At 42.8% G+C, this 26163-nt stretch overlaps 1 protein-coding gene across 1 annotated transcript in view; it reads right to left on the bottom strand.

Annotated features, from left to right (window-relative positions):
* LOC110521062 (fibronectin type III domain-containing protein 1) overlaps positions 1-26163 on the bottom strand; it is a 123932-nt gene that overhangs the window by 23867 nt on the left and 73902 nt on the right. The window contains exons 5-15 of the mRNA XM_036975466.1: positions 23167-23448; positions 22697-22795; positions 20211-20328; positions 19936-20123; positions 18143-18250; positions 17470-17664; positions 15964-17294; positions 14026-15384; positions 13737-13848; positions 13141-13506; positions 4726-4872 (exon numbers count right to left, since the gene is read on the bottom strand). Coding sequence (XP_036831361.1) covers positions 4726-4872; positions 13141-13506; positions 13737-13848; positions 14026-15384; positions 15964-17294; positions 17470-17664; positions 18143-18250; positions 19936-20123; positions 20211-20328; positions 22697-22795; positions 23167-23448 — 4305 coding nt within the window. The remainder of the gene's footprint in view (positions 1-4725; positions 4873-13140; positions 13507-13736; positions 13849-14025; positions 15385-15963; positions 17295-17469; positions 17665-18142; positions 18251-19935; positions 20124-20210; positions 20329-22696; positions 22796-23166; positions 23449-26163) is intronic.

Genomic DNA, 26163 nt, shown 5'->3' on the forward strand with positions numbered 1-26163 from the left:
CTACATATAGTAAGACAGAGGGGTGCTGTTTGGCTCGCTAGTTTCAGCAGAGAAGAAGAGGCGAAGCGAGAGGACTCACTCTCACAAAAATCTGTCCTGAATAAGCCCAATGCGTTTCTATGGGCATAATTTGCAGACCTAAGCTTGCACCTATTTGGGGAGCCAGCAATTTGTGCATCGCGGTGGGGTAGTGTTAACAAGAGCAGTATTATGTTTATGTTTGGTTGGTGTGGTGTTCCCGGGGTCCTTGGTGATTCCCGGTTTTATGGTAGGGGAATTCTTTCTCTTTGCTCTTGTTTTCTTTAATAGGATGTCGGTGGGCGGAGCCGGGAGTGTCGTAAGCAAATTGGGACACACTGGGTCCGGGGATAAATACTCCATTCCCTCCATTCATTGTGGAGACTCTCTCCATGCAGACACACTGTTATTTTTGGTTGTGGCATTTTGTGGATTATTTGTTTTGACACCTCTCATTATCACCATCGATACACGCAACCACTCACTTACACTACTGATTACTGACTACACACACCATTGTTAATTGTACATAGTTTACTTTAGTTAATAAACATATTTTTGTTATTCCTTGATCTCTGCGTTGTCTCCCTTTTTGTTACGGGCTACGAGCCAGTTTGTGACAAGATAATGTGTCTTGAGTATAATTTAAAATGTTGAGACAAGAAGAAGGGGAAGGGTGGGTGGCAAAGATATGGGCTTCTCTCTCCAGAATGCATGCACTCAGCTCTCCAGAATGTGCTCCGCTGTCTCCTGCCAATTCTTGCACATTCATTGTTTCATTGTGTCGATTGTTTGCCCTTTGATTGTTTATTTTTTATTAATTCCCCACTACATACAGTACCAGTCAAAAGTTTGGATACACCTACTCATTCAAGGCTTTTTCTTCATTTTTTTTGTTGTTGAATTTTCCACGTTGTAGAATAATAGTGGAGACATCAAAACTATGAAATAACACATATGGAATCATGTAGTAACCAAAAAAGTGTTAAACAAATCAAAATATATCTTATATTTGAGATTCTTCAAAGTAGCCATCCTTTGCCTTGATGACAGCTTTGCACACTCTTGGCATTCTCTCAACCAGCTTCACCTGGAATGTATTTCAATTAACAGGTGTGCCATGTTAAAAGTTAATTTGTGGAATTTCTTTCCTTTTTAATGTGTTTGAGTAAATCAGTTGTGTTGTGACAAGGTAGGGCTGGTGTACAGAAGATAGTCCTATTTGGTAAAAGACCAAATACATATTATGGCAAGAACAGCTCAAATAAGCAAAGAGAAACAACAGCCCATCATTACTTTAAGACATGAAGGTCAGTCAATACGGAAAATTTCAAGAACTTTGAAAGTTTCTTCAAGTGCAGTCACAAAAACCATCAAGCACTATGATGAAACTGGCTCTCATGAGGACCACCACAGGAAAGGAAGACACAGAGTTACCTCTGCTGTAGAGGATACAGTGCTTCTACACCTGCATTGCTTGCTGTTTGGGCTTTTCGGCTGGGTTTCTGTACAGCACTTTGAGATATCAGCTGATGTAAGAACGGCTATATAAATACATCTGATTTGATTTGATACATTTATTAGACTTAACTGCACCTCAGATTGCTGCCCAAGTAAATTCTTCACAGAGTTCAAGTAACAGACACATCTCAACATCAACTGTTCAGACGAGACTGTGTGAATCAGGCCTTCATGGTTGAATTGCTGCAAAGAAACCACTACTAAAGGACACCAATATGAAGAAGAGACTTGCTAGGGCCAAGAAATACGAGCAATGGACATTAGACCAGTGAAAATCTGTCCTTTGGTCTGATGAGTCCAAATTTGAGATTTTTGGTTACAACAGCCATGTCTTTGTGAGACGCAGAGTAGGTGAACGGATGATCTCCACATGTGTGGTTCCCACAGTGAAGCATGGAGGAGGTGTAATGGTGTGGGGGTGCTTTGCTGGTGACACTGTTGGTGATTTATTTAGAATGCAAGGCACACTTAATCAGCATGGCTACCACAGTATTCTGCAGAGATACTCCATCCCATCTGGTTTGCGCTTAGTGCGACTATCATTTGTTTTTCAACAGGACAATGACACAATGACCCAACACAGACAAATAGAAAGGGAGGCAGACAGGCGGAGTAGAGCGATTGAAGGAACCTGAATTTTCATCTGGATATTTTCTACTGTTTTTATTTGTCGGCTTTAGGCGTATGTATTTTACTTAGTTTGTGATTCAAGTTATAGGCCTGCTGTTGCATTGGCCTGATTGGCCTAATTTCTTAAACCACCAATGTATCACAGTGTATCAATGTGTCCATAGAGGCAAAGGCTGGTGTTCTTGCATTCGTTGAATATTTACTTTTAGATTTTTATAATTTTAATTCAGATTTTTATGATTAACCATGTGACAATAATTTTGACAAACGAAAACATGATATTTTTTTTAAATGACACTGTTCCTCAAAAATGCTCATATAAAAATAATTAGAAATGGTAGGATATATTGGCTGCTACTGTAGGATGAGAGAATGTTAAAATTATATGTGAAGCATTTTCTCCATTGTGTTTGATGGTAAGCTCCGGTAAGCCTACATTATGATCAAATAGCCACAGTTGCCTACTTGGCCACTTAAAAATTTAAGCTAAAGCTGTTACAGCCTCAGGGTTCACAGTAAACGCGCGCTGGAAGTTGCACAGAATTTTCACAATGTTCATGTTTGCGCTCAGCAGATCTGAAATTTGCTCAGTGCAAGGAATGTAGCTTGTGTATCCCATTAGTTAGAGGCATTTTTATATGCCCACCGTCCCACTGTTTTTATAGGCATTTATTTCTGTAGGCCTAACGGGAGCTTGTGTGTGAACTCAGCAAGCGTGTAGAGTGAGGAGTCAGAATGCATGCAGACATGGAGGGGAAAGGGAATTTAGGGAGAGGAACTGTGTATTGCTGGCCTTTGTTTCTTTTTTGTTATGCACCGAAAAGAAAATGTCAATTGCCTTCACATTTAAAAAAATCTTTGGTTAAAGATAGAGTTTTGAAGTCCGTTCTCATGTGCATCCCTAGTCCTTGGTCACCATGTCACATGATCCAAGTTCTGTCAGGGAAGTCCACTAAGACCCATGTCATGTGGACCCTGGCCTGTCAAGACCCTGGCCTGTCAAGTCCCTGGTCTGTCAAGACCCTGGCCTGTCAAGATCCTAGACTGTCAAGACCCTGGCCTGTTAAGACCCTGGATTGTCAAGACCCTGGCCTGTCAAGATCCTAGACTGTCAAGACCCTGGCCTGCCAAGATCCTAGACTGTCAAGACCCTGGTCTGTCAAGACCCTGGCCTGTCAAGACCCTGGCCTGTCAAGATCCTAGACTGTCTAGACCATGGCCTGTCAAGACCCAATAGCATTGGGATTGAGAAGCACAAAGTGTGACCATTTGTTCTGGAAACAACTTTCTCAACTGACTCCATTGTCTCCAAATCACTGATCTGTCTGATCCCACAGCATGATGCACCACCATACTTCACCGTAGGGATGGTGCCAGGTTTCCTCCAGACTTGACGCTAGGCATTCAGGCCAAAGAGTTCAATCTTGGTTTCATTTAGGTGCCTTTTGGCAAACTTTTGGCAAACTCCAAGCAGGCTGTCATGTGCCTTTTACTGAGGAATGGCTTCCGTCAGGCCACTCTACCATAAAGGCCTGATTGGTGGAGTTCGGCAGTTATGGTTGTCCTTCTCCACAGAAGAAGTCTGGAGCTCTGTCAGTGTGACCATAGGGTTTGTGGGCACCTCCCTGACAAAGGCCTTTCTCCCCTAATTGCTCAGTTTGGCCAGGCGGCCAGCTCTAGGAAGAGTCTCGGGGGTTCCAAACTTATCCAATTTAAGAATCATGGAGGCCACTGTGTTCTTGGAGACCTTCAATGCTTTTTTTGGTACCCTTCCCCAGATCTGTGCCTCGACACAATCCTGTCTCTGAGCTCTATGGACAATTCCTTCAATCTCATTGCTTGGTTTTTGCTCTGACATGCACTGTCAACTGTGGGACCTTTATATAGACCGGTGTTTGCCTTTCCAAATATTTTCAAATCAATTGAATTTACCACAGGTGGACTCCAATGAAGTTGTAGAAACATCTCAAGGATGATCAATGGAAACAGGATGCACCTGAGCTCAATTTCGAGTCTCATAGCAAAAGGTCTGAATACTTATGTAAATAAGGTATTTCTGTTTTTAATTTTTAATACATTTGCAAACATTTCTAAAAAAACGTTTCTTCAGGTTCTGTGTGATCATTGTGTTTAGGGTTCAATTCCTACGGGGTCCAGTACAAAAACGTATGCACTCGCTACTGTAAGTGGCTCCTTTTTGGGGTAACAGACATATACAACAAAATGTACAATGTGGACCCAGATGATATAACTTAAAAGTAATAATTAAAACGCTTGTTTCCAACGTGGTCCTCGACGGTAAAAATAATAACACATATAATGACTAAAAGACAAAAATACAAACAACCATAAATACATTAATGTATATTGACATTCTAGAAAGTGACACTATTCACTGCACTTTTCCCTAACCTTAATTTAAAAAAAAATGTTTTAAGGATTTGACATTTGAACCTTAAAAAACTATCTATTCATTGCACATCATACCTATCATTCAAATAAATACACCTGGCCAGAGGCTATTACGTGACTTTTCTCCATAGTACCGTAGCCTACCTGTGAAACGTTTCTTCCCGGTGAGGTCGAACTCATTGGAAGGGCTGTTGTTGAAGGGCCTGCTCTCTGGTTCAGGGGTGGGGGGGTCTGGGGTGGTGGTGGTAGGGGGCAGGGTGGGGGGCAGGGTGGTTTGCCACAACATCTCATCTAGAAAACAAGGCAAACAAACAGCAAGTTAACGCATGAACATCGCAGACTAGATACATATACCATTGAATCCAATCTAAATGGGTGTAATATTTTGCTACATAGGACTAAACCTGTGTAATTGCCATGTAATAATCATGTAATAGCGCTGCAAAGGAGTGTGATCTCACTGGAAATGAGTATGATCTCATTGGAAATGAATGTGATCTCATTGGAAATGAATGTGATCTCATTGGAAATGAGTGTGATCTCATTGGAAATGAGTGTGATCTCACTGGAAATGAGTGTGATCTCATTGGAAATGAGTGTGATCTCATTGGAAATGAGTGTGATCTCACTGGAAATTAATGTGATCTCATTGGAAATGAGTGTGATCTCACTGGAAATGAGTGTGATCTCACTGGAAATGAATGCGATCTCATTGGAAATGAGTGTGATCTAATTGGAAATGAGTGTGATCTCACTGGAAATTAATGTGATCTCATTGGAAATAAGTGTGATCTCACTGGAAATGGGTGTGATCTCACTGGAAATTAGTGTGATCTCACTGGAAATGAGTGTGATCTCATTGGAAATGAGTGTGATCTCACTGGAAATTAGTGTGATCTCATTGGAAATTAGTGTGATCTCATTGGAAATGAGTGTGTGTCACAACTTCTGCCAAAGTTGGTTCCTCTCCTTGTTCGGGCGGCGTTCGGTGGTAGAAGTCATCGACCTTCTAGCCATCGCTGTTCCACTTTTCATTTTTCATTGGTTTTGTCTTGTCTTCCATCACACCTGGTTCCAATTCCATCAATTACATGTTGTGTATTTAACCCTCTGTTCCCCCCATGTCCTTGTCGGTAATTGTTTCTTGTAGTGCTTATGCACGGTATGCTGGTATTTACCGGGTTTTGTTTGACCCTTTTATTGTATTGTTCTGTTGACGGTGGTTTATGGATATTAAAGGACACCGTTGTAAATCAGTTTTCGCTCTCCTGCGCCTGACTTCTCTGCCGCCAGTATGCACCTCACTACAGTGTGATCTCATTGGAAATGAGTGTGTGTCACAACTCTCCTGCGCCTGACTTCTCTGCCGCCAGTACGCACCTCACTACAGTGTGATCTCATTGGAAATGACCCAGACGGTTTTCCTTTCAAAAGACAACTTCTTCCATTATTTTTTCCATTCCTGGGGTACCAGATATTGTACATGATGCTCGTTTCGCAGTAGATTACTCTATGTTCATGGTTCTTTGAAAAATAAAAGGAGAGCCGCACACTCTAGGAGCTCAGATGCAATAATTGAATAATCTAATATCCAACGTTTCGACAGACAAGCTGTCTTCATCAGTGTATAAGCCTAACAAATGTGTAAGGATTAAGTCAGTGAGGTCAGTGAAATCAATTAGTTACTTCAGCAGCACCAGTAGGTCTGGCCTGTGGAGTGCCAACGGACCTCTGCATGACATCATCATGTGCCTTAAACACAGCCTTGAGCCAATGCAATTTGTCCCACACGACTATTCTATAGCAAGCTAATAGGACTAGGTGCATACGAGCAATTGTTTTCTTATTGTGCTTAAACTATAACATCATAATGCTCACCAAACATAACATCATCACAGTTGCCCCATTCACTAAAACCAGTGACCATGCATTACCATAACATGACATAACATAACATGACATGATATAACAGTCATCACACGCAGCAATATCAGAGAAGAACAGTGCAGTAGAGCATGCCAGGGCATTCATTCTCTCTGGGTTAGAAATGCAGTCCACAGGCACTGTATAGTTGAGTTGAGTTGGCCAGATAAAACATCAGAGACACAGCCGACGATGGAAGGAGCCCCAACCCCAAACCAAACAAACACACAACTGAGCGCAGCAAAAAAGCAAAGACCACAGGCAAGAAAACATGAACTAGAGAAGAAAGTAAACAAACAGATGAACTGATAGATAAACATTGAAACAAGGCAGACCCAGCCCAGTGGCCTGCTCAATAGCTAAAGGATAAGGCACCATGGCAACCGTACCCATGGAGTCCATTTCCATTCCTGAGGATTCCTCTGTAGGAAAAGCGTGACAGGCTATAGCATGACCACAAACCACACTATACACACACACACATACTGTACATACACACGCATACAGGATCTTAATTTGAGCCAGTTTGCTACAGCAGGAAAATAATCCTGCAGCAACAGGAAATGTGAATTATGATGTGGATTATAATTTATTGACATTTTTGTAGGGGTTCATACATTTTTTGTTATGGCAAATGAAGTATGAAATGTCAAAGTGGGAATTACAAACTTTAAAAGCCTTTTTAAAACTTAAATACACTACAACTTGCAGCTGTGAAGGAAAATCCTCAGCAACAAAAGAGTGATCAAATTAAGATCCTACATCTGTGCACACACAGAAAAGGCACAGCCATATGCACCTATACACACGCTGTAACACTCCCTCTGTATTCAAGATACAGTGAAAAGCTGAAAGTAAACGGTGGAAAAAAGTGGTGCACTGTTTTGAGTTAACAAATAAGTATTTCCTTCTTTATTTGTTCTTAGTCATCTCAAATGTCTTATCGTAAACTCAACACAACTGGGCATAGTTATTCCATTATACTTTCAAAGAGGAGACTTACATTGCAAAGCATATTACTTATGGCTGTCTGTCTTTGAGTGTGTGTTTGTTACAATTTCCCCTACTAGAGCCCTATAAGATGTATTTGTCAGAATGTGAACTTTGTGTCATCCCTATGGAACACTTAGCCAGAAAAATGTGTGTTAGTGTGTGTTGATTGTGTGTCTTGTAGTGAGACAGCTGAGCTCAGGGAGTAGGTTTGGTAGGGGTTTAACCCAGCCCCAATGGATGTGGCTGGCCCTGGGTTCAAATACTATTCTAAATCATTTAAAATACCTTACTGGTGCTTGTCTGAGTTTACCTGGCTTATTGGCACCAATAAAATAGAACCAAAACTGCAAACCCTGCCAACTTCAGGCAGGCTAGGGAAAATGATCAAAGTATTTGAATGATTACGGTTCCAGTGTTCTCTGAAGACAAATCTCTCGATTGTGCCTGGCTAGATCTTGCAGGGCTCTCTGGCCACAGACAGGATGTACAAATAGTCCGCATGTTATGGAGATGGGTAAACAATAACAGCTCACAGACTAACTGATGTCAGAATCCCTTCTGATCCACTGCTTTAGCATGAATAGGCCGTTACAGACAACATGGGTCAGTTTCTCCACTCAATCTCCATTGAAAGTGCTTTTCAGCCCAGAAATAGGTTTAATCAGGGTCCGGGAAACTGGCCCTATCAGATACTGTGGAATATTGTTAGGGTACGATAAAGTGAGAGGGCATTACATATTTGGCATTTGGCAAACACTCTTATTATCCAGACTTCAACTAAACTAGTTAGATTAATTTTATACTGTTCTTCTTCTTCTATTACTACTACTACTACGGCTACAACTACAACTACCACTGCCACTACTACTACAACTACTACTACTACAACTACTACTACAACCACTATAACTACAACTACCGTTGCTACTACTACTACAACTACTGATACTACTACTACTACTACTACTACAACTGCTACTACTGCTACTACTACTACCACCACTACTACTGCTACAACTACCACTGCTACTACTACTACAACTACTACTACTACAACTACTACTACTACCACTATAACTACAACTACCATTGCTACTACTACTACAACTACTGATACTACTACTACTACTACTACTACTACAACTGCTACTACTGCTACTACTACTACCACCACTACTACTGCTACAACTACCACTGCTACTACTACTACAACTACTACTACTACAACTACTACTACTACTACAACTACAACTACCACTGCTACTACTACCACCACTACTACTGCTACAACTACCACTGCTACTACTACTACAACTACTACTACTACTACTACTACAACTACTACAACTACCACTGCTAGTACTACTTCAACTACTGCTACTCCTACTACAACAACTACTACTACTACAACTAGTAGCTGCTACTACTACAACTGCTACTACTGCTACTACTACTACTACTACTACTACAACTACTACTACTACTGCTACAACTACAACTACCACTGCTACTACAACTACTGCTACTACTACTACCACCACTACTACTGCTACAACTACCACTGCTACTACTACAACAACTACTACTACAACTACTACTACTACTACAACTACAACTACCACTGCTAGTACTACTACAACTACTGCTACTCCTACTACAACAACTACTACTACTACAACTAGTAGCTGCTACTACTACAACTGCTACTACTGCTACTACTACTACTACTACTACAACTACTACTACTACTGCTACAACTACAACTACCACTGCTACTACAACTACTGCTACTACTACTACAACAACTACTACTACTACTAGTAGCCACTACTACTACTACTACTACTGGTAGCTGCTGCTACTAATACTACTACTACTACAACTACTATTACTACTACCACTACTACTACTACTAGTAGCTGCTACTACTAATACTACTACTACTACTACTACTACTAGTCGCTGCTGCTACTACCACTATTACTAGTAGCTGCTACTACTACTACTACTACTACTGGTAGCTGCTGCTACTAATACTACTACTACTACAACTACTATTACTACTACCACTACTACTACTATTGTAGCTGCTACTACTACTACTAGTAGCTGCTGCTACTACCACTATTACTAGTAGCTGCTACTACTACTTCTACTAGTAGCTGCTGCTACTACTACTATTACTAGTAGCTGCTACTACTACTACTACTACTACTGGTAGCTACTAGGACTAATACTACTACTAGTAGCTGCTGCTACCACTACTGTTACTAATACTACTACTACTACAACTACTATTACTACTACCACTACTACTACTATTGTAGCTGCTACTACTACTACTAGTAGCTGCTAATACTGCTACTACTACTACTACTGCTACTACTACTATTACTAGTAGCTGCTATTACTACTACTATTACTAGTAGCAACTACTACTACAACAACAACCTAACAACCTAACCTACTACTACTACTAGCTGCTGCTACTACAACTACTACTATTACTACCACTTCTAGTACTACTATTACTACTAGTAGCTGCTACTACTACTTCTACTACTACTAGTAGTAGCTGCTACTGCTATTACTACTACGTGTAGCTGCTACTACTACTACTAGTAGTACTAGCAGCTACTACTACTACTACTACCATGACTACTACTACTACTACTACTAGTAGCTGCTACTACAACTACTACTAATAGCTACTAGTACTACTACTACTACTACGCTGCTGCTGCTACTACTACTGCGACTACTACTACTACTAGCTGCTACTCCTACTAGTAGCTGCAACTACTACTACTACTACTAGTAGCTGCTGCTACCACTACTGTTACTAGTAGCTGCTGCTACTACTACTACTACTACTACTACTACTACTAGCTGCTAATACTGCTACTACTACTACTACTGCTACTACTACTATTACTAGTAGCTGCTATTACTACTACTATTACTAGTAGCGACTACTACTACAACAACAACCTAACAACCTAACCTACTACTACTACTACTAGCTGCTACTACTACAACTACTACTATTACTACCACTTCTAGTACTACTATTACTACTAGTAGCTGCTACTACCACTTCTACTACTACTAGTAGTAGCTGCTACTGCCATTACTAGTACTACTACTAGTAGCTGCTACAACTACTACTATTACTACTAGTACTAGTAGCTGTTACTACTATTAGAAATACCACTACTACTAGTAGCTGCTACTACTACTATTACTACTCGTAGTAGGTGCTACTACTACTACTACTACTACTAGTAGTAGCAGCTACTACTATTACTACTACCACTACTACTAGTATCTGCTACTACTATTACTACTACGTGTAGCTGCTACTACTACTACTAGTAGTACTAGCAGCTACTACTACTACTACCATGACTACTACTACTACTACTACTACTAGTAGCTGCTACTACTACTACTACTACTAGTAGCTGCTACTACTACTACTACCACTACTACTAGTAGCTGCTACTACTACTACTACTACTACTAACATGACTACTACTACTACTACTACTAGTAGCTGCTACTACAACTACTACTAATAGCTACTAGTACTACTACTACTACGCTGCTGCTGCTACTACTACTGCGACTACTACTACTACTAGCTGCTACTACTACTAGTAGCTGCTACTACTACTACTACCACTACTACTAGTAGCTGCTACTACTACTACTACTACTACTACCACGACTACTACTACTACTACTACTAGTAGCTGCTACTACAACTACTACTAATAGCTACTAGTACTACTACTACTACGCTGCTGCTGCTACTACTACTGCGACTACTACTACTAGCTGCTACTACTACTAGTAGCTGCAACTACTACTACTACTACTAGTAGCTGCTACTACTACTACTACCACTACTACTAGTAGCTACTACTACTACTAGTAGCTACTACTACTACTACTACCATGACTACTGCTAATACTACTAGCTGCTACTAGTAATAGCTGCTACTACTACTACTACTAATAGCTGCTACTACTACTACTACTACTATGCTGCTGCTGCTACTACTACTGCGACTACTACTACTAGCTGCTACTACTACTAGTAGCTGCAACTACTACTACTACTACTAGTAGCTGCTACTACTACTACTACCACTACTACTAGTAGCTGCTACTACTACTACTACTACTACTAACATGACTACTACTACTACTAGCTGCTACTACTAGTAGCTGCTACTACTACTACTACTAATAGCTGCTACTACTACTACTACTACTGCGACTACTACTACTACTAGCTGCTACTACTACTAGTAGCTGCAACTACTACTACTACTACTAGTAGCTGCTACTACTACTACTACCACTACTACTAGTAGCTACTACTACTACTACTACTAGTAGTAGCTGCTACTACTGCTACTACTACTACTACCACTACTACTACTACTACTACTGCTACTACTACTACTACTACTACTACTGCTACTACTACTAGCTGCTACTACTACTACTACTACTACTACTACTACTACTAGCTACTACTACTACTACTACTACTACTACTAGTAGCTGCTACTACTATTACTACCACTTGTAGCTGCTACTACTACTACTAGTTGCTGCTACTACTACTACTAGTAGCTGCTACTACTATTACTACCACTACTACTTGTAGCTGCTACTACTACTACCACTTCTTCTAGTAGCTGCTACTACTACTACTACTACTAGTAGCTGCTGCTACTACTACTACTACCACTACTACTAGTAGCTACTACTACTACTACTACTACTAGTAGTAGCTGCAACTACTACTACTACTACCAGTAGCTGCTACTACTACTACTACCACTACTACTAGTAGCTACTACTACTACTACTACTACTAGTAGTAGCTGCTACTACTGCTACTACTACTACTACCACTACTACTACTACTACTACTACTGCTACTACTACTACTACTACTACTACTAGCTGCTACTACTACTACTACTACTACTACTACTACTACTAGCTACTACTACTACTACTACTACTACTACTAATAGTAGCTGCTACTACTATTACTACCACTTGTAGCTGCTACTACTACTACTAGTTGCTGCTACTACTACTACTAGTAGCTGCTACTACTATTACTACCACTACTACTTGTAGCTGCTACTACTACTACCACTTCTACTAGTAGCTGCTACTATTATTACTACCATTACTACTTGTAGCTGCTACTACTACTACTACTACTACTACGACTACTACTACTAGCTGCTACTATTACTACTACTGCTAATAGTTACTTCTACTACTACTACTCCTAGTAGTAGCTGCTGCTACTACTACTACAACTACTATTACTACTACTTCTACTACCACTTCTAGTACTACTATTGCTACTACTACTACTACTACTACTACTATTACTACTACTACTACTACTACTACTACTACTACTATTACTACTACTTCTACTACCACTTCTAGTACTACTATTGCTACTACTACTACTACTACTACTACTATTACTACTACTACTACTACTACTACTACTACTACTACTACTACTATTATTATTATGATACTACTAGTAATCTGACAATACATTCAGAAGCGTTAGTCAGCATTAGTCAGACTCACCTTCAGGATAACAGTCCAGGACACCATCCGCATCCAGCATTGGGAATCCATTCTCATCCCTGATTAAAAATGTTCCTGGAGGACAAGATGGGAACACCAGCATGGTCGTGGTCTCCTCTGTGGTCATTTCAGTGGTGGTTGGGAGTGTGGTTGGTTCAGGTGTGGTCGTAGTAGGAGGTCTGGTTGTGGTTGTGGTTGTGGTTGTGGTTGTGGTTGTGGTCCTGGGTTTAGGCCGGTCCAGGCCAATGACGGGTTTGCCACCCACGGTCAGGAACTTGTCTTTGGGGTTGACCAATGGTTGGCTCTCCCGACCATGACCGAACAGAGCCTGACCCTCCTGGTTCACCAATGGGCTGCCCTGGTGGTCTAGTAGGGGAGAACAAACAATCAATGATCTATCTGTGTGAAAACCATTTGAGAAACAAAACAGTTAGATTTTGTGCTGTAAGTGTGATATATCCCTTTCTCCGTAATAAATAAGGGGAATGAGAAGTCTTGACATACCAACACATTTACAAAGCTCTTAGGAAAGTAGACCTGCAATACTCATAGAAACGGTGTTCAATAAGAGAAGGTATCAGTATACAGTATCTCACCAAAGATGGTGCGTCCATCCTCTCCCAGCACCACCCTCCTGGGTCGGCCCTGAGAGTCCTGGAGAACCATGCCATTCTCGTTCATCAGGACCCCCTCATCCAAGTCCACCACCTGAAGAAAACAACACATACACACCACAGTGTTGAAGACAAGACTCATACTGTCATAGGGAACATTACATTAAGGAAAGTCTGCATAATGGTTATCATTGCAGGTGAAAAGTCAACAATAAAAATGTCTCCTTTCAATCCCCTTGTAACTTTGGAATTGAGACACAGACACACATACCCATTTGGCTCCATCAGGCCCAGTGATGTACCTTCGTCCATTAGGTTTTGTGTTGTCATTAGGTGTGCTGGACTCTTTGTCACTGGTCACTGTGAGATTGGGGCGGCCATTTTTACCATTACCGTTTCCGTAGCCAGGCTTGAGGCCTCCACTGGGGGTTTTACCCCTGAGGAAGGGGTCTGACCGACTGGGGTAGCGCATCCTTATCCCCTGCCCCCCCAAAGAGTCTCTGGATGAGGAGGAGGAGGAGTCCTGAGACCCCTGGGATCCCTCACTAGAGGAGGTCTGTCTGAGGGAGGGGAGAGAGAGGGAAGGGGGGGAGCCTCCAGTGCTAACACTAGTGCCCCCGTTAACCCTGTGGTCTGGCTGTGCCAGACTAGAGGAGGAAGAGGAAGAAGAGGAAGGGGATGTGTCTGGGTTAGAGGAATCTAACTGTGTGCTCTGTGCTGGTTGTGCTCTAAAGGGGAACCTAGAAGCCGTCTGCCTGTTTGTGAGTAGGGGGGATCTCACCCTCCCGTTGGGACCTAAAATGGGACGTCGGGGGAATGTAGAACTGGGGATCAAACCGGGTCTGGTTCTACCAAGCTTGGGGTCCACATTCTCGTTATCCCCACTCTGGGCCACCCTGCGGGGGGTACTGGGGGCTGAGGTAGTGGTAGTGGTGGTAGTGGTGGTAGTAGTTTTGGGGACAGGGGTTGGGTCTGTGACTTTCTCATAGATCTCCTTACTCCCCTCGTAGAGATAGTCCTCCTCATGGTCATTACTGCTGTCCTCCCTGATGCTGCTTCCTCTGTGGACTGGCTCACTGGAGTCTCTACGACCACTAGAGGAGGGGTTGGAGGAGGAAGAGGAGGTGATGGGATTCCTAGATCCACCTAGAACTGCATTCCTGTTGGGCAGAGAGGGTTTAGGTGACCCCGCCCTCTCCCCGTTCTTTAATGGGTAGAGGGTGGAGGAGGTTTTAGCATCTTCACTGGTCTCCTGCAATGCTGAGGTCCTCGATTCCCCTGAGGCTCCTGCTGCCCCCGTAGCTCCTGCTGCCCCTAATGCAACTGTCCTGGAGGGGGTTCCTCTAAGGAGGGGTCTCCCTGCCCCAACGGAGGACGAGGAGGTAGTCCTGCTCCAGGGAACCCTCCCGTCCGCCCGGGGGGAGGAGGCCCTGCTACTGCTCCCCGTCCCTGTTCCAAACCTGCTCTGGTGACGGTTCCCGAAGAGGTTCATCCTGGAGGGAGGGGGAGCTGGGGTGTTGTAGTTGTTCTCCCCCCTCGCTCTCTCCTCTTTCCTGTCTCCCCTCTCACCCTCCTCTCTCCTGTCTCCCCTCCCTTCCTCCTCTCTCCTGTCTCCCCTCCCTCCCTCCTCTCTCCTGTCTCCCCTCTCTTCCTCCTCTTTCCTGTCTCCCCTCTCACCCTCCTCTCTCCTGTCTCCCCTCCCTTCCTCCTCTCTCCTGTCTCCCCTCTCACCCTCCTCTCTCCTGTCTCCCCTCCCTTCCTCCTCTCTCCTGTCTCCCCTCTCACCCTCCTCTCTCCTGTCTCCCCTCTCACTCTCCTCTCTCCTGTCTCCCCTCTCACCCTCCTCTCTCCTGTCTCCCCTCTCACTCTCCTCTCTCCTGTCTCCCTTCCCTCCCTCCTCTCTCCTCTCTCCCCTCCCTTCCTCCTCTCTCCTGTCTCCCCTCCCTCCCTCCACTCTCCTGTCTCCCCTCCCTCCCTCCTCTCTCCTGTCTCCCCTCCCTCCCTCCTCTCTCCTGTCTCCCCTCCCTTCCTCCTCTCTCCTGACTCCCCTCCCTTCCTCCTCTGTCCTGTCTCCCCTCCCTCCCTCCTCTCTCCTGTCTCCCCTCTCAACCTCCTCTCTCCTGTCCCCCGTCCCTGTCTCCTCTCTCCTGCCTCCCCTCCATCCCTCCTCTCTCCTGTCTCCCCTCCCTCCCTCCTCTCTCCTGGCTCCCCTCACTCTCTCCTCTCTCCTGTCCTCTCTCCCTCTCTCCTCTCTCCTGTCTCCCCTCCCTTCCTCCTCTCTCCTGTTCTCTCTCCCTCTCTCCTCCGTCCCGTCCTCTCTTGCGTCCTCCTCTGAGGGATGTGTAGAGGATATGGTCTGGGAATCGGAAGTGGGTTCTTCTTCTTTTGTGGCCTTTGTCTCTGTGTTTTTGTAGTCGTTGTGGTCATTTTTCTCCTGGTGGTGTGTTGAGTCCTGCGCGTTAGGAGTATGTGAGCCGTGAGTGTGTGACGTTTCAGGAATCTTGCCTCCGGTCGATGTTGAGGCTGACCCAGGTTTGCGGAGTCCAGTCAGAACTCGGCCATTTGGATTCCCTCGAGACAGGATCCCGGGTTTCCTCCTGCCATAACCATATCCACGACCTGGCAGAGCAGGACCCCTACCCACAGAAGGTGCCTCGGCCTCGGGCTCTGAGATGGCCTGCTCTGGGGTGGAGGGGGAGGGTTTGGTTTCTGTGACACTGGGCTGGTCATAGGTGTTTTTACCCTCGGCGTAGTTGGTGACCGCATCGTCTTTCCTGATGGCTGCTGACTCCTGGCTGTGGGATGGGCTGGAGGACAAAGAGGAGGAGGAGGAGGCACTGTCCATTTCTGCATCCTGTGTCTTCGGCTGGAACACTGACCCTAAGCCTGATGTCCGGGAGAATTGCCGTCGACCAGAGTTGATGCGTCTACCGGAGAGAGGTTTGCGGAGAGGGTAGGAGGGTTTGGACGATGATGAGGAGCCCTCTGATGAGGGAACCTCTGTTTTGAGGCTGGGGCTTGAGGTCTCATCTACATCTGGATCTTTCCCTCTCCCTCTGCCATGGCTCCTGTCCTCCTCCTCAGGTTCAGAAGGAACACCGTTGTTCTGAGTCAATGCTTCTTTCTTCTCCTCCAGAGCCTCGTTGGTGAGCATCACCTTCTTCTGTTCTTCTGGATTGGGTTCTGTTGTTTTGTACTCCTCCTGCTGTTCATCCTCTATTTCTGTCTCTCTCCCCTTATCTCTGGCTGAAGAAGTACCGCCTCCTAGTTGCTGATTGGTCGCCCCCTTCCTGACCGTGCCCCTCACATCTGAGAAGATGCTGTGATAGGAGCGTGTCTGGGTGAGTGGGCGTGTCCGTCTGGTGGCGGAGGATGTGGTCTGGGTGGGTGTGGTCAGCTGTTCGGTCACAGCATCTAATTGGAGGTCGGTGTCATCGTCATGGTAACTGTCCTGTTCGGTGGTCCGAGAAGGTGTGTGGCTGGTTCTACGGCCTCCTTGGCCCTTGGAGTGATGAGTTGGTGGGGAGGCAGCGCTGTTGGCTGACAAGTAAGATGGAGTATTAGTTAAGTGTACAAACCATTAGGACATTAGAAATGCAACTATCAACACACACACATGCGGAAATGCACTCACACACACACACACACACACACACACACACACACACACACACACACACACACACACACACACACACACAGTAGATGTGCTTACTGGTGCCACGAGGCACGGCCACACTGAAGGCTTTGGTTTGAGGGCCCTGGCCCCTCCTGTTGGTGGCCCTGATCTTGAAGATGTAACGGTCCCCAGGCTGGAGGCCGTCTACGATGGCTGAGGTGATGCTGCCGCGGTATGTCACTGACTTCATCCCAAAGGGTTTCATGGCAGGAGCGTAGGACATGATGTACTCTGAGGGGAGGAGTACCAGGATCATTACATAGCACCAACAATGTATGTGTTTAATAAAACTGAATCAATAAATTGATGTATAATGTGGTTTAGAATTGATGGATTGATTAAGTATTTAGGTGGGGCTTTGATTGATCAATTGAATAACTGATGGATTCATATTGATCAATTAGTTGACTGTTTGACTGTTTATTTGTCAACACATATTTGACGAGAGATACAGATGTACACAGCAGGAAATGCCAAGTTGTAGCGTATTAAACATTTTAAAGTTTGTAATTTCCACACCTGATTTGCTATAACAAAAAATGTATCAACCACTTCAACAATGTCCATTAGTTATAATCCACACAATAATTCACATTTCCTTTTGCTGCAGGATTATTTTCCAGCTGTGAGAAACTGGTGAAATGGAGATCCTACATCTGTACAATGAAATCATCTACTGAAGGATCAGAGAGGAGTGTCATGCTCTGACCACGTATCCTCCCGTTGGGTTCCTCAGGAGGGTCCCAGGTCGCCGTGACGGCGGTTCCCTTCCCTCTCAGCGCCTTCACGTGAAAGTTCTCTGGAGGACCGGAGGGAGCTGAGCAGCACAGAGGACAAAAGGGATGAGAAGGAATGCGTACCGAGAGAGAAGACAGAAGCTAGGAGAAGAGAAGAAGGAGAAGTGGCTACTTGTTCAGTAACAGCACTGTTCCTGCCAATAGGCTTCAAATAGGGAAAAACGAATGTAAAGTTTGCTATACATTTCCAGAGAACACACCCCGGAGATCCTCTAAGGAAATTTAGACTAGAGCTCCAAGCAGCAGTCAGCTAGGCTGTATGAATGCTACAATATGAATGTTACACTCATGACAGAACTGTATGACACCAGGATACAGGATTAGTTAAGGGAGGATTGGAGTGATATACACCAACTGTGCTGAATTATGACATAAAGCAATGAGATGGAAATCACAAACTGGCAGAGGTTTTCATGAAGGTATTTTATTAGATCCCCATTGGCTGTTCCAAATGCAGCAGCTACTCTTCCTGGGATCCAGACAACATGACATAATACAGAACAGCAATAGACCAGAACAGCTCAAGGACAGAACTACATACCTTGAAAAGGCCTACATATCAATGCATACACATATTCTATCTAGGTCAAATAGGGGAGAGGCGTTGTGCCGTGAGGTGTTGCTTCATCTGTTTTTTGAAACCAGGTTTGCTGTTTATTTGAGCAAAATGAGATGGAAGGAAGTTCTATGCAATAAGAGCTTTATATAATACTGTACGCTTTCTTGAATTCGTCCTGGACCTGGGGACTGTGAAAAGACCCGTGGTGGCATGTCTGGTGGGGTAAGTGTGTGTGTCAGAGCTGTGTGTAAGTTGACTATGCAAACAATTTGGGATTTCCAACACATGAATGTTTCTTATAAAAAGAAGAAGTGATGCAGTCAGTCTCTCCTCAACTCTTAGCCAAGAGAGACTGGCATGAATAGTATTAATATCAGCCTTCTGATTACAATGAAGAGCAAAATGTGTTCTGAGCCAGCTGCAGCTGGTCAATAACCTGGTCAATAATCAAGATAAGACAAAACTAGAGCCTGTATGACTTGCTGTTTGGAGTGTGGTGTCAAAAAAGCAGAGCATCTTTTTATTATGGTCCAGTCCTCTCCCCATCTTGACAACCATTGAATCTATATGTTTTGACCATGACAGTTTACAGTCTAAGTAAGGTAAGGAGGGATTGAATGGAACAATCTGTATTAAATATGAATCAACGGCAAAACCTATGATTTACCCTTAAATCTTTCATTGTATGACTCACGTGACTCTTTGAAAATGTAAATAAAGGAAAATAGCAGCTTTAATCAAGAAAATACAATTTTCTCTCTTAAAGGGGCAATCTTATATAAACTCATTGATTCTTGAATGTAATTTATGAATGCCTCATGAGCTTAGTTCAACTGTCATACAACATCAGAAAACAAAATATAACCTTGTTTTACTCCAATGTTTGTAAACAAAGTAAATGTAAATAAACACTGTAAAGCCTCATTACGTGGTTCAAACTATAATGTTGATATCGTGGATGGTCAGTCTATAGTCTGTCTGTTAATCTGAGAGTGGTTACATCTCCGCAGCCACATCACTAATCCCTTTACCAAAACAGTCGCTTTTGTATTGCTTGAAATGTAGATTTCCACTTTAAAAGATGGGAAATGACATTGAAGACTTGGGGTTATCCTTTCTTTTCAGACAGGAAGTAAGACAACCTACCCGATTCTGGGGTCCTCTGGAACACAGATGTGCTCCACTTGCCATGGTTGTCTCTCTTGGAGATGCGGACAGAAAACTCGTACATCCTGTCAGCTGACAGGGTATCTATCAGCAGCCTCCTCTGGTTGGTCTCCTTGTACTCCCATCGAGCAGACTCACCCTTCTCCCTGTACTTCACTGTGTAGTGTCTGGAGAGGGGAAAATTGACTATATGACTTATCGCTCTCTCTCTCTCTCTTTCTCACAGACACACAAAAACACACACACTCTCTCACCTGGAGTCCCCAGGGAGGACCTTCTCCATCTCGATGGACGGGTCCACCCAGCTGATGAGGACAGACTGAGGGGACATGACCCTCACGCTGATGTCTTTGGCCTCATGCTCCTCAGGCTCTGCATGGGGATACACAACACACAACATGGTCTGGAGGTCTGAAGGTCTAAGCACAATTAACTGAAAATAAGTTACTGTACTTAGACAATAAGTTACTATACTTAGAAAAAAAGGTTATATCTAGAACCTAAAAGGGTTCTTTGGCTGTCCCCATAGGAGAACCCTTTGAATAATAGTTTTTAGGTTCCATGTAGAACCCTTTCCACAGAGGTTCTACCTGGAACCAAAAAGGGTTCTCATATGGGGACAGACGAAGAACCCCTGCTGTACTCCCTCTTCACTCATGACTGCAAGGCTAGGCCTTGTTGCCCGATGACACAACAGTTGTAGGCCTGATCACCGACAACGACGAGACAGCCTAAAGGGAAGAGGTCAGAGACCTGGCCGTGTGGTGCCAGGACAACAACCTCTCCGTCAACCTGATCAAGACAAAGGAGATGATTGTGGACTACAGGAAAAAGTGGACAGAGCACGCCTCCATTCTCATCGACAGGGCTGCATTGGAGCAGGTTGTCCACATCACCAACAAACTAAGATGGTCCAAACACACCAAGACAGATGTGAAGAGGGCATGACAAAACCTATTCCCCCTCAGGAGACTGAAAAGATTTGTCATGGGTCCTCAGATCCTCAAAAGGTTCTACAGCTGCACCATTGAGAGCATCACTGCCTGGTATGGCAACTGTGAGGGTAGTGCAAACGGCCGAGTACATCACTGGGGCCAAACTTTCTGCCATCCAGGGCCTCTCTACCAGGCGTGTCAGAGGAAGGCCCTAAAAATTGTCAAAGATTCCAGCCACCCTTGTCATAGAGTGTGGCAAGCAGTACCGGAGCGCCATGTCTAGGACCAAAAGGCTCCTGAACATCTAGTCAAATGGCTACCCAGACTATTTGCATTGTCCCCCCCCCAACTCTCCCCCTCTTTACACCTCTGCTACTCTCTGTTGTCATCTAAGCATAGTCACTTTAATAACTCTACCTACATGTACATACTACCTCATCTGACCAGTACCTCCCTGTATATAGTCTCGGTATTGTTAGTTACTGCTGCTCTTTAATTACTTGTTACTTTTATCACTTATTCTTATCCATATTTTTTAAAACTGCACTGTTGTTTAGGGGCTCGTAAGTAAGCATTTCACTGTAAGAATACCTGTTGTATTCGGCACATGTGACTAATACAATTTGATTTGATTTGATTGGAACCCTTTTTTCTAAGCGTGTGCATTACTGAAATGTAGTCTGTTTTTACATTGCTATATGAGGAGAGGTGTTGAAATGGTGTAAAACTCTAAAAAGTGTGTTGTGTCATGTGGTTTGAGTGTTGTAATAATATAAGATAATAATGTAATAATACAATACAATATAAAATTGTAATAATATAATAATGTATTAATTAAATATAATAATGTAGCAATATAATAATGTCGTATTATAATAATGTAACAACAGCATATAGCAATATAATCATGTAATAATATAAATAATCTAATCTAATCATGTAATAATCTAATAATGTAATAATACAATATAATAATGTAATATTATAATAATGTAATAATACAATATAATAATATAATCATGTAATAATATAATCATGTAATAATGTTATAATACAATATAATAATATGATAATGTAATAATATGATAATGCAATAATACCATATAATAATATAATCACGTAATAATGTTATAATACAATATAATAATGTAATAATGTAACAATATAATAATGTAATAATATAATAATGTTATAATACCATACAATAATATAATCATGTAACAATATAATAATGTAATAATATAATAATGTAATAAAATAATAATGTAATAATATAATAATGTAATAATATAATATGATCATGTAATAATGTTATAATACAATATAATAATGTAATAATATAATAATATAATGTACTAATATAAATCATATAATATAATCATGTAATAATACAATATAATAATGTAATAATGTTATAATACAATATATTAATGTAATCATATAATAATGTAATAATATAATAATGTAATAATATAATATAATCAAGTAATAATACAATATAATAATATGATCATGTAATAATATAATGTAACAATATTGTAATAATGTAATAATATAATAATGTACTATTATAATATAATCATGTAAAAAATATAATAATGTAATATAATATGATAATGTAATTATACAATAATGTAATAATATTGTAATAGTGTCATAATATAATAATGTAATAAAATAATATAATTAGTAGCTTGAGTGTTGTCTGAAGAGGATTTCCTTGCAGCTGGATTAAGTTAATTAAGAGTGGTTATAAAGGCTTGTAAGGATGTTGTAAAGACTTATAACATGGTCATAAGGTGTACCTGGTGGAGCTTTTTTGGTCAGGGTGGCCCTGCTGCTTGGCGCGCTCCGCCCCGTTGCTCTCTGTGCCTGCAGTGATACCACATAGACGGACTCAGACGCTACGAACAGAGAGACATAGGCCAGCGTTTAAACTCTACAACACACTATGGGTGGGCACAAAACACACACAGTACATACTGTACTGTTTACACAACAATATACAAGAAAGACAACAAGTAGGCGACCAGTACGATGAAGAAAACTTTAGTAAACTATGAACAGGTAATATCTACAAAGAATACATACGCTGTAAGTAGGAGCAGATTAACCCTTATATAGCATCAAGACGCACAACTGCAACGTGTTTATACTACTGGACTCTTCTTCAGGCTGAGTTTTAGATTACCTGCCATTTAAGGGCCTACCTTCTAATTCCCTCATCACACAACAATACGAAAACTCAGTGTGAGAGAGATCCAGGTGCTCTTACCTAGTTTGAGGTTGTGTCTGTTTCTCTGGTCTGCCTGTGGCTGGGTGTGGTGTTGTTGGTGTTGGGACCTCTGGTCAAGCAGGGCTGGCCCTGCCCTAGCCCTCTCTGGCTGACGAGGGCCGGAGGACGACTGGGGGGGTCTCCGGATCCGCTGCCCCCTGGGGGAGGTTAGGCCTGAGGGGCGCAATGCCTCATCTACTCCTGTCTCTGTTCCTGTCATCACATGAATCCTCACAGGGGGGTCAGGCCTGGGCCGGGTGTCTGGAGTAGGAGATGGACGAGCTGGAAGAGAGAGAAAAATATCGCTGAAGTGCAGTATGGTTCACCTGACCCTGATAAGACCATAAGGAATCTCAGGTTCACATGCAGATCGCTGCAATCACTACTATGAGTTTCTATCTCATCATTATGCTTTGAAATGTTTCAAATGCCGTGGAGTACTCAGGGAAACTCCCCATATGTCCCACTTTGCCCAAAAGGAATTATTCTCCAATAATCACAACAAGTTACAGTATCTGAGACGCTGTAACCATTGGAGATGTCACAACGTGGACACAGACAGCGACCACGGACCACACAATCTTCCCATGTCATCTGCTGCTGCTTCCTGTTTCCTACTTCCTGATGTTATCACATGATATCTGTCTGACTCCAGCCTGGACAGTCATCTCAGACAGACAGCCAGACAGTTCCGCCATCCATCTTCTCTTCCCCAGCCCTCCCGTGCTTCGCTGGCATGCCAAATGATAGCATTGACAACATAATGAAAAACATGTCCCTCCCTTTCCTTTCTCTCCTCCCCCCCATCTCTCATCCCTCTTTCCCATAATCATTGTCAGATGAAAGGCTGTGCGGTCTTCTTTCCCTCAGAGTGAATGAATGCCTTTGCAGCAGAGGTTGATACAATCCAGTCAGACAGTGATAAAGTAGAGGTGGGCATAAGATAGGGTCATAAAGGGTTAGTCACTACGCTCTTATGAAATGAACATGTAGGAGTTATTACCTGCTGGGTCAGTGAAGGAGAGATGAGAAGAGGATAAGTGAAGAGAAAAAAGTAAAGAAGGATAGGACGACAGGACGAGAGTTCCTGACAGGACAGAAGCAGTCTGTGTGTGAGAGGGTTTGCTGATCTATCTCTGCCCTGCCACAACTAATCCCCCCTTCTCTCTCTCTCTCGCTCTCTCATATTATGTGCAAATAGCTAAAGGACAAATTGGAAAATAAATAAACATAAATATGGGTTGTATTTACAATGTTGTTTGTACTTCACTGGTTGCCCTTTTCTTGTGGCAACAGGTGAAAATCTTGGGAGAATAGATATGGGAGTTTATCAAAATTGGGTTTGTTTTCAAATTCTTCGTGGCTAATCTGAAAGAAATATGTGTCTCTAATATTGTCATACTTTTGGCAGGAGTTTAGGAAGTTCCACCTCATTTTGTGGGCAGTGTGCATATAGCCTGTCTTCGCTTGAGAGCCAGGTCTGCCTACGGCGGCCTTTCTCAATATCAAGGCTATGCTCACGGAGTCTGTACATAGTCAAAGCTTTCCTTAAGTTTGGGTCAATCACAGTGGTCAGGTATTCTGCCACTGTGTACTCTCTGTTTAGGGCCAAATAGCATTCTAGTTCGCGCTGGTATTTTTAAAAATTATTTCCAATGTGTCAAGTAATTACAGTTGAAGTCAAAGGTTTTCATACACCTTAGCCAAATACATTTAAATTCAGTTTTTCACAATTCCTGACATTTAATCCTAGTAAAAACTTCCTGTCAGTTAGGATCACCACTTTATTTTAAGAATGTGAAATGTCAGAATAATATTAGAGAGAATGATTTATTTCAGCTTTTATTTCTTTCATCACATTCCCAGTGGGTCAGATGTTTACATACACTCAATTAGTATTTGGTAGCATTGCCTTCAAATTGTTTAACTTGGGTCAAACGTTCCGGGAAGCCTTCCACAAGCTTCCCACAATAAGTTGGGTGAATTTTGGCCCATTCCTCCTGACAGAGCTGGTGTAACCGAGTCAGGTTTGTAGGCCTCCTTGCTCGCACACGCTTTTTCAGTTCTGCCCGCAAATTTTCTATAGGATTGAGGTCAGGGCTTTCTGATGGCCACTCCAATACCTTGACTTTGTTGTCCTTAAGCCATTTTGCCACAACTTTGGAAGCATGATTGGGGTCATTATCCATTTGGAAGACCCATTTGTGACCAAGCTTTAACTTCCTGATAACTGATGTCTTGAGATGTTGCTTTAATATATCCACATAACTTTCCTACCTCATGATGCCATCTATTTTGTGAAGTGCACCAGACCCTCCTGCAGCAAAGCAACCCCACAACATGATGCTGCAACCCCCGTGCTTCACGGTTGGGATGGTGTTCTTCAGCTTGCAAGTCTCACAGTTTTTCCTCCAAACATAACGATGGTCATTATGGCCGAACAGTTCTATTTTCGTTTCATCAGACCAGAGGACATTTCTCCAAAAAGTACAATCTTTTTCCCCATGTGCAGATGCAAACCGTAGTCTGTCTTTTTTTTATGGCGGTTTTGGAGCAGTGGCTTCTTCCTTGCTGAGCGGCCTTTCAAGCTATGTCGATATAGGACTCGTTATACTGTGGAATATAGATACTTTTGTACCTGTTTCGTCCAGCATCTCCAGAAGGTCCTTTACTGTTGTTCTGGGATTGATTTGCACTTTTCGCACCAAAGTACGTTCATCTCTAGGAGACAGAATGCGTCTCCTTACTGAGCGGTATGACGGCTGCGTGGTCCCATGGTGTTTATACTTGCGTACTGTTTTTTTGTACAGATGAACGTGGCATTTGGAAATTGCTCCCAAGGATGAACCAGACTTGTGGAGGTCTTGGCTGATTTCTTTTGATTTTCCCATAATGTCAAGCAAAGATGCACTGAGTTTGAAGGTAGGCCTAGAAATACATTCACAGGTACACCTCCAATTGACTCAAATGATGTCAATTAGCCTTTCAGAAGCTTCG

This window comes from Oncorhynchus mykiss, chromosome 4, assembly GCF_013265735.2.
Source record: "Oncorhynchus mykiss isolate Arlee chromosome 4, USDA_OmykA_1.1, whole genome shotgun sequence".
Lineage (NCBI taxonomy): Eukaryota > Metazoa > Chordata > Actinopteri > Salmoniformes > Salmonidae > Oncorhynchus > Oncorhynchus mykiss.